Source organism: Atta cephalotes (genome assembly GCF_000143395.1).
Source record: "Atta cephalotes unplaced genomic scaffold scaffold00003, whole genome shotgun sequence".
Lineage (NCBI taxonomy): Eukaryota > Metazoa > Arthropoda > Insecta > Hymenoptera > Formicidae > Atta > Atta cephalotes.
Window position 1 is genome coordinate 9,547,830 of NW_012130067.1, and position 9,794 is coordinate 9,557,623.

At 29.5% G+C, this 9,794-nt stretch overlaps 2 protein-coding genes across 2 annotated transcripts in view; one reads left to right on the forward strand and one right to left on the reverse strand.

The window, feature by feature from the left end:
• The window catches only part of LOC105625662 (snRNA-activating protein complex subunit 1), a 13,078-nt gene extending 9,646 nt beyond the window's left edge, over positions 1-3,432 (forward strand). Inside the window, exons 4-5 of the mRNA XM_012206984.1 lie at positions 1,702-2,048; positions 3,330-3,432. Of these exons, the coding sequence (XP_012062374.1) occupies positions 1,702-2,048; positions 3,330-3,432 (450 nt within the window). The remainder of the gene's footprint in view (positions 1-1,701; positions 2,049-3,329) is intronic.
• Positions 3,433-6,044: 2,612 nt separating this feature from the next.
• Positions 6,045-9,188, reverse strand: LOC105625663. Its single transcript, XM_012206985.1, has 6 exons — positions 9,006-9,188; positions 8,192-8,485; positions 7,566-7,690; positions 7,387-7,504; positions 6,682-6,848; positions 6,045-6,270 (listed from the first exon to the last, which is right to left on the reverse strand). The coding sequence occupies exons 1-6, from the start codon at positions 9,186-9,188 to the stop codon at positions 6,045-6,047; spliced, it is 1,113 nt and encodes a 370-aa protein (XP_012062375.1).
• Positions 9,189-9,794: the final 606 nt, after the last annotated feature.

The following is a 9,794-nucleotide window of genomic DNA, read 5'->3' on the forward strand; positions in this document are numbered from 1 at the left end:
CGCACGCACGCACGCACGCACGCACGCACGCACGCACGCACGCACGCACGCACGCACGCACGCACGCACGCACGCACATATACATATAATGTGTGTGTGCGTGTACAGGATGTCCGATAATTGTTCTGACGGAGTTCGTGGACATGTAGAGCGGATTAAACTGAGACGGAAAGTCCTCTACCATTTTGCGATAGTTAACAAGATATTAATTGCTAAAAATTGTCGAAAATTGGCAATCTTCAATAATTTTTTACTCAAATACTATCAAACTTTACAGAAAAACAGTTATTTATTTAAAATTAAAATTAAAAATTATTAAAAATTATTTATTTTATTCTCATAGGCCTCTATGAATTTTTTCAGAATATTTTATCAACTTTTTACTGCATTTTCTCATTTTTATCAACATAAGAGAAAATACGATATTAAAAAATTCTAAAAAAATCCTAAAAAAATTCTTAGAGTTCTATGAGAAGAAAATAAACAATGTTTGCCTCTTACAGTTTTTCTATAAAGTTCATAGTAAAGTTGAGTAAAAAATTATTAAAGACCAATTTTTGGCAATTTTTAGCAATTAATATCTTGTTAACTATATAAAGAACTATATAAAGAATTATATCAAGTTAACTAATATAAAGAATATTATCTTGTTAACTATTGCAAAAATTGCAAAATGGTGAAGGACTTTCCTTTTCAGTTTAGTTCGCTCTATATATCTACGAACTTCATCAGAACAATTATCGGACATCCTGTATATGTCGTGTGTTAATAACACACGACATGTTAAGTTTTCTGAAGAAGGAAAGTATTTTAGTCCTGTAGATTTTGAAGCGCTGAAAATACTGCTAAAAATACTGCTGAAAATACTACTTAGAATTTGTCTATTATATTTTTGAGAAAAATAGAAGGTTTAAAAGGAAAAGTTTAAAATTTTTAAAAAAATTTAAGTTTTAAATACAATACATTTTTAGTGATTTTTGAAAAATCGTAGCCGAATTTGACGTGCTAGAAAGTTATAAAAAACTTTAAGTAAAAATTTAAACATTGTACTCAAACCAAATATTTCCATTATTACGAAACTATTTATCTACGTCGTGTAGTAATATGTATTTGTAGTGTTGTGCGCACATCATTGCATGTTAGGATGGAGATCGGAAAACTTAACAGCAAAAAAGACCATTAATGACTGTCTAAATTATACTATAATTCTAAGAGACTAAGTTATAATAGTGTAATGAAACTAATATAAAAATTAATATAAATAATTATTATATAACTATTATAAATAATTATTTATAACATATTCTATTATAATTTTCTCTCTTAAAAGTAATTTGATAGTAATTATTAACGGTAAATTTTCTGGATAAAATATAATCTTTTCTGTTGTTAAGTTTTCTGATTTCCGCACTTTAACATGCAATGCAGATGGGTGGGCGTACGTGTGCACAACTGCACTACAAATACTGTTGCTATTTTTCTAAAAAAAATGTGACGTGATAAGCAAATTCTAAGAACAGTATCGTTTTCAGCGTCCAAAAATCTATAGGAAATCATTCTTCTTCAGGAAACTTTTAGCATATCGATGAGTGTAAGTATTAAAATAATGATTCATAAAATTTTTTACGAGAGAAAAAACTTATTTATATTTACTAAAAAATTATGTTTTTCTTAATATGAGAGTATTTTTTTTGCCCATAGTATGGTATCGAGAGACATTTCTATGAAAAGCAAGAACAGCCCAAGCTGGATGTTAATTTGATGCCAGAAATTAAAGAATTAGCAGCACCAGAGAAGCTGCTATCGACTATCAGCAAGCTAAGTAAGGTCTATGAAGAAAAGAAGCGTGCTTTGTATGATGCGGAAGGAGATTCTAGCCTGCAACTTTACGATGCTAGCATAGCAGACAATATTGTTGATGATATTCGTACAATACAGTCGGAAAGTAGAATATTTGTTAAATCATCCGATGTGAAAAATACTAATAGTAATAAGCCATCAACAGCAGCAGCAGCAGCAGCCGAAACTGTTCAAAAAGGTCAAAAACGGTAGGTAATTTCTTAAGGCTCCTGTCTATTCACTGCGATCATTTTGAATTGTGACGTCAAAAGCAAGAAAACTACATAAAAATTCTTGCTTTTTAAGGAACATTTGCAATTCATAGAATATATTTATAAAATATGCCGAAAACTCCCTTTATGTTTCAATAAATAATCATATATTTGAATTACCTAACCGAAAAACGAAATAAATTATATAATTATATGACAGCTGTCGCATTGAGATAAACATGTTTTATTCTATTTCGAGATAAAAAGAGAGTTTTTGGTGTATTTTATAAATATACTGTATCAGATGCAAATATTATTGAAAAATATTTCTATTTTAATATATTTTGCAAGAATTTTCATTAAGTGTTTTCTCACTTCTGATATCTTCTAAAGATACTTTATGAGTGGTCAATAGCTTTAATTCAATAAGAGTGATACAAGGTCGTAAAAATAATAATTCCATAAAAAGTATATCAAAACTCTGATGGAAAAATTTCGTTAAAATTATTCCACATTATAGAACACTTTTCAAAAAAATTTCAGTTTAATTTCAGCGATTTTTAGCTGAAAAATTCATTTTTAGCAAAATTTTAGAGAAGTTTCAGCAAAAATTTCAGAGAAATTTCGATTCAATTTGAGCGATTTTTCAATATGTTAGAAAATTTCAGTGAAATTTCAGCAAATTTTCAACAATTTCGCTGAAATGTTCCAAAACGTGAAATAATTTCATGTTTTTCATCGAAATTTTTTCATCAGGGAAAAATAAAATAAAGATTACAAAAATTAAAAGATTCAACAAATTTTACACAAGTTTTGAGAAATATGAAGAAAAAGTTTTTGAATTAGGACTTTTAAAGTAATTTAAATTATATCTCTTTTATAATGAAACACAATTTTCATCATGTAAAAATTACTCTTTCTATTGTCATAATCTTATCTATTACCAATTTACTGCTAATTTTTTAAATTCTTTTTTGAATTGTTAAAAGAAATAATTGCTTTACTTTTAGCGATCTAAGATATGTAACTGTAACGGCATTCCGTTATTCACTGTGAGCACTGAAAATGTATGCATAAATTTTTAGTACAATGAATAACGAAACGCAGCCTGTATGAGTGAACGTTTTTTTGTAATTTTATTTTAAAGATGTGCAATTTTTTAATTATATACTTAAGGAGGAACTTATTCACATTGATTTTAACTAAATAAATTGATTTAAACTAAATAAAAATATATTAAAAGTTGAAGCATCGATTATAATAATAATTCTTCTGCAGTATCAGAGTTCGCAAAAATCAGGTCTTATCCAAGATAGGCCGAGCATTTGAAAAAGGACTACAATCTGAAGAAGAATCGGAAACGGAGCGAGAAGATACATGAAGCATACTCAATGCTGCTTTATAAAAGCTGCAAAAAATTATAATTCAAGAATTGATTTAAATATCAATTTAAGTGTAAATAAGGTGAAAGAGATTTAAAAATTATTGACTTTTGTTTATAGTTCATGGTTCAACTGAAATTTATATTATGGAATCACAAAGGATAAAATTCTGTTAACTATGATCTTAATAAGCTCAAAAATGATCTTACACGATTAATAATACTGTCAGTACTAACAATATTACTGTGTGACCGTGTGTGATTGATTTTGATGGATTGACATAGAATACTGACAGTGATCTGAATTTTAGTTTTCGAGCTTTAGGATCCAAGTCACAGTATGTCACAGTGTAATATATAATATATATAAAACAAAAATATATAGGGATGCACCGGAACGAAAAAGTACCGGATAAAAAATAACGGATATCGGATATCCGGACAGAATGTAAGATTGAATATCCGGTATTCGATCAGAGATCCGAAAAGGCAATTTCTTCAAGTCGGATATCCGACATTTTCTGGATATCCGAGAAAACTGTTCTAAAAAAAAGGCCTATATGGAAAAAGATAATAATTTTGCAACAATGTATGAGATATTATATCATCATGAATATGCATACTTATTTTTAGAATATTTGTATAAAAAAAAATCAACAATTTAATGATATCAACGGACCCCGCATAAATCTTATGGAAATTGAATTTCGGTCGAATTGCCTGAAAATTTGATATGTTATATAATAGATCTTGATAAAAAGTCTCCCTATAATGAACCATTTGATCTCTACGAGATGTCATATTTCAACGGTTAATATTACAATATCTTATTTTCAACGAGTATGCATTCCTACGTTATTATTTGCTCTTTTTGTATATTTTTAAATAAAAAAATTACAAGGATAATATTGACTCACAAAAAAGCTATAAGCTATTAAATAATTTGATTTTTGAGATTTAAATCAATGCTGCATTGTTTCAGGTCTAGAGCGCAAAATTTTTGGCACGATTATAGGATACACACGAAGAACCGCTGTTTTATATTGCGCTTTGTTTATATTGAGTAGACCGTGTGCCAGTCGAATTATTGCTATCTCATTTCAGAATGTTAATTATGAACATCTGACTTGTACGCAATGAATCTTTGTACGCATCTCGAAATCGTGCTTGAACTTCTGTGACCTATTAATTCTTTTCAGAGCTACTTTTCAAATTAGTTGTTTTCACATCTACTTTTACAAACAATTCTTTTTAGAACTATTTTTCACAACAGTTGTTTTCATACTATTAGTTCTTATCAGTTAAATATTTTTTTCTTGTAAGAAAATTATATTTTTTTAATAAATAAAAATTCATTTTTTTATTGAATCTTGTAATACAAAACTCACAATAATCAAAAGCACCCCTTTATGAGAGACGAGGAGACTCATAATAATCAGGTACTCCGATTTGTGAGAAACAATCAAGTTAATATTATGCTTATAACTTTTTACTTAAAAATATATATAGACGTATTCATAGTCAGATCTTATATTCAAAATCGTCTTAAATACGATCTCAAGAAGTCACGAACCAATCAAAGGGCTGCACTAGCGTCTTAAGACATTATTTAAGACGGTCTTGAAATAAGAATAAACTATGAATACCGGTCATAGAAAGTGCAAATAATTACGTAGGAATGCACGTTGAAAATAAAAAATTATAGTATTAATCCATTTCCAAAAGTGAGGTCCTCGTGGAAGTCAAACGGTTCATTTTTATTATGAGAGTCGTGCCTATGGAGTGGTGCCTTTTTATCAAGACGACAAGACCTACAACATATCAAATTTTCAAGCAATTCGACCGAAATTTAATTTCTGTAAGGTTTATGAGATATATTCAACCGGATATATTTCCGGATATTCATGATATCCGTCAATAATACTGATCATAAAGTTGTAAAAATACTACAAATATTGACGTATTGTCAATATTACTACTGATTCAATATTAATCAGTATTATTAACCGTGTAGGTTAATAATACCTCACCTTAATAAAACTTTGCGATAACTTCATAATATTTTTCTTGCCGAGATGTAACACAGATAATTAAATAAAATGACCAAAAAGATATTATTATGATGTGAATGTTAATATGAATGTTAATGTGTATATTAGAAAATAAGTACTTATATTTTTTATACATTCTTCAGATATAATTTTTTATTGTAAAGACATATGTCACGATTATAATAATTAAAAGTTAATTTTGCATAATAAAATGCTCGATTCATTCGAAATCATTTATTGAACATTTTGCAGGATCAAATCAGCCTCGGATAGATAAGACAATTCAATTAAATTACTAAACTCTAGTAAAATGAGATTTGAGTAAATCTCTAAACGTAGAAGCGCGAGCATAATTAAAGTGTTTAATGTTGTGGTCTAGTGTATTCTCGTTTAAGATCTCGACGAAAGTGATTCATAACTTTCATTGAACTTGAAATTAAATTGTCACAATACACCAGGTCATGTTCGGACCGTTTGACAATCTAAAATGATTATATTCATTGATGTTCGTTCGTAGATAGATAAACCCTAAGCGAGAAGACATTTTACGGAGCTTTTGTTCTAGTAGACCTTCAACTGATTGTTGTCATCAAAACCAGCGCTGTGACCTGCATTTCTCACGATGAAGCTAGTACCATCGTAATGCATACGACGCTCACCACGACGTACAAACAGGTGAGACGTTTGTCCTAAGGACGCAGTACAATGCAGGAAGGGCGTCGTCAATGAAGCCGTACCATTGCTAGGAGATGTACGTAGTTGATACTTATTGCTATTTCGTGCAATCCTATTGTACAATGAAAAAAGGATTAAGGATACATCAAAAATAATTTAAGAATATATTAAGAGTGTAATAAGTAACAAAAAATTATATAAGTTATTGTATCTCTTTGATGTATAATTCCATTCATTATGGAAAAACAATAACACTTTATCCAGTACGCATTTATTTCAATTCAGGAGTCTACAAATTGACATGTATAGATAATCTTTAGGATAAAAAATAGAAATAAGATACTTTTCTATGAAGAATAATTCTCCTTCTTAATTACACAATAAATGAAATTTAACATCAAATGTTTTGATAAAATTAATTGCGAACACTTTTAATTTCATTAATTTTTCTTTAATGGATTTTTTCTGATTTTTTATTTTAAAATTTATGATTTAAATCCGTCAGTTAGGCTTTAATTGTTACCTGACAAGACCATCGGGAGTCTGAGATACTCGGACGTTGTTAATAATCCAATTTTCAACACCTTCATCGGTTTGCCAGTATTGAGATGTACTGAGATGTGCCGCAACTTCCTGCAAACATGCTGGTCCATGCCGAGAGCCCGAATAGAAGACACTCAATGAAAAATCCTACAAATTATTAGTAAAGAATTGCAATAAATTTATTATATTCTTTATGAAACTTTATTTTAGAATTTCTATTTGTATAGTTATTTAGATAATAATTTAAAATATTTGTCTTAACCATTTTATGTCACCACTGATTTGAATCAACATTAGTCAATGAATTAATAGGATTAATAGGACATTTATAAAAAGAAAAATTTTAATTTCATAAAATTAATTTTACATGTTTTATGAGAGTAATGATTTTTTTTTAATAAAAATAATTAAATTAATAAATAATTTTTGATCGAAAGGAATGATGTAAGATTGTCGACTTGAAATTTTTGAGAAATGCTCATTTAACAAAATCTATACAATCAAAAATATTAAAAAACCAAGAAACTGAATTATTTAAAATAGAAAAAAGAAAAAACAAATTTAAACTACAAGTCTAAGAATCAAAATAATTACGCGCGATTTGAATTGGAAATAAAACAATATTTTGAGCTGGTAAGTATTCGTGAACGTAAAATAAATCTCCGTTCTATATGGCTCGTCCTACCTGGCTCATATCCGAGAAGGAATCCGTTGTTGTTCTGGTACCAGCCGTGTCCACCAGGTAAACAAGTGCGCATTGCTCTGATGTGAAACTGACTCCCTTGTACCACATCTTTGCATATCTATTAAAACAAACCGTTCAGTATTAATTAGTAATCACATAATGATGACACTTGAACTAACTTATTATTGCCGTGCGTGTCATGGGCGACGATCTCCACACGGGAACCATACTGATATATTCTGCCATTGGGATGCAGCAACGCGGCAGCAGCTCCGGAACTGCTGAGCGACAGGACAATATTGTTCTACAAAAATGAAAAACAGGATGTAGCTCTGAATTTCCGGATTTGTGATCAGAATCCTCCATTTCATGAATGTCAAAACTTTACGTAATAGTTCTGTATTATTAAAAGAAAACTTTTTTTAACATTAATTCCTTTTTAATTAAAATTATTGTTTTTAATTAATATTTTTTATATAACTTTATTTAAGTATTTTATTGAATATTTTTTATCTAATTTTTTATTATACATTTATGAGAAACGAGATGTAAATTTGGATTTGTATGTAATTACATCCTCTATTTTATAAATTTCAAAATCTTATATTGTAACTCCATATGATTAAGAAAAAAATCTTAAGCATTAATTATTTCTTAATTAAAATTTTTTTTATAATTATCTAATTTTTAATATAACTTTAAATATTTTTGTCAAATATGTTTTTATATATCTCCGTTTAAATATTTTATTTTATTATTATATAAATAATATTACGAAAATAAGAAAACATTTTTAAACAGTCACCTTGAAGTTAATGACTCTGACGGCACGGTCAATGGTCATGTCCACTCGTATCCTGTTGTGCAACCTCAATGATATAGTACCATGAGGAGTGGCGACGACACCTCCGACGTCAGTGTCATGTTCTCTCCAGTTCTCCGTGTAAATGGAAGCTTCTTCGGCCGCATAATATGGTCCACCGATCGACTTTCTTGCTTGCCGCCAAATCGTCGCCGATCCAGAATACGCAGTTGCTCCACTTAAACCGTTCCACTGTTCGGCCGGAGGTTCGAAGTACTTGGACAGGTCGCTATATCGCTATAAGATCATCCGGAAGAAACTTATAGAAGTCATAATAAATTTCTATAACGGTATATCTTAAAATTTTATATCTTGAGCAATTATGCTTCCAATATTCCAAAAATTTTGGAAAGAATTTTCTTTTGTTTTTCTTTTAATTAATCTTAGCATGCAACTATTGTAATAGAATTTTTATTGATATGTACGACTATATATATGATGTGAGTGATTATAATATATATATATATATACATATATATATATATATATGAGACAGATTTTTATAAGAAACTGTAATATTTCTTTTTTTACAGTTATATGTATATTTTCTTTAGTTTTTTTTCTTAGTCTTTTTTTATTAATTTTATTTCAACTAATCTTTAATTATTTTTCTAAAGTATACAATCTAAATAAGCAAAATCACTTTATTTTTATTTCAATATTTTTGTTAATACTCTCATTATTAAATACATACGACCTAAAAGTTACAGATGTAACAGATTAGGAATGAAGAATAAAGTTCAAGGATTGGATGTACTTGAAAATTAGGATCCTCGGGCTGAGAATGATAATTGTGCGAAGTATAAAGAGATCGAGGTCGCATGGCTGTAGTCGAGCTCGTTTGATTCTGTATTGTTACGGAGTAAGGTGTTGTTTGCATGGCCGGCAGGACGAAAGACTTATGTACCTCTTTTCGGAATTCGGTGCAAGTATTTGCCATTTCCTTTGCCTCAAAAGATATATAAATCAATGTTTCTTTATTTTATTTTCCTTGGATGAAAATGATACGACTGCTTTCAAAGAAAAAAATCTCAGAAAGATTTTGAGAGTGAGAAAAAAATTAAATTTTGAAATTCTTGCAGCCTTAAATTTTTCCGTTCATAAAATATTATGATTCAAATCTAATTGTCTGATAAATCCGAGTTCCTCTCTTTCCTCCAGTTTAAATTTTTATAGACATTTTAATCAATGCGTTTTTTGGGCTTTCGAATAGCTAAATTCTGTTAAATTATTGAAACAAAAAAAAATTATATGATTGTATTACAACAAATTGCAAATAAAATTAATAAATGCAAGAAATACAAAAGGAGAAACCTCTCGCGTCAAATGCGAGAAACGCACTTTGGAGTCGCCAGCGGCGGCGGCGGCAGCGTTCTTCGATTTCTTGCGCCGGGATTTCCGGTACTTGGTGACCGCTGCCTGGTCGGTTTCGCTTGTGTGATCCACGATTGAAGCGATTTCGGATTCCGTGGGACTAACGGTTAGATCGTGTCTCAGCGCTGTGACTATTCGCTCGCGTCAGCTCTACTTCAAACGGAAATTCGCA

What these genes read in the sequence shown, in the direction of transcription:
- LOC105625663 (XM_012206985.1), bottom strand. Translation starts at nt 9,188, where the DNA reads ATGGCAAATACTTGCACCGAATTCCGAAAAGAGGTACATAAGTCTTTC. An exon ending in CCGAGGATCCTAATTTTCAA is followed by an intron (nt 8,486 to 9,005) that starts GTACATCCAATC and finishes ATGATCTTATAG; the next exon opens with CGATATAGCGACCTGTCCAA. An exon ending in TCAGAGTCATTAACTTCAAG is followed by an intron (nt 7,691 to 8,191) that starts GTGACTGTTTAA and finishes TCATTTTTGTAG; the next exon opens with AACAATATTGTCCTGTCGCT.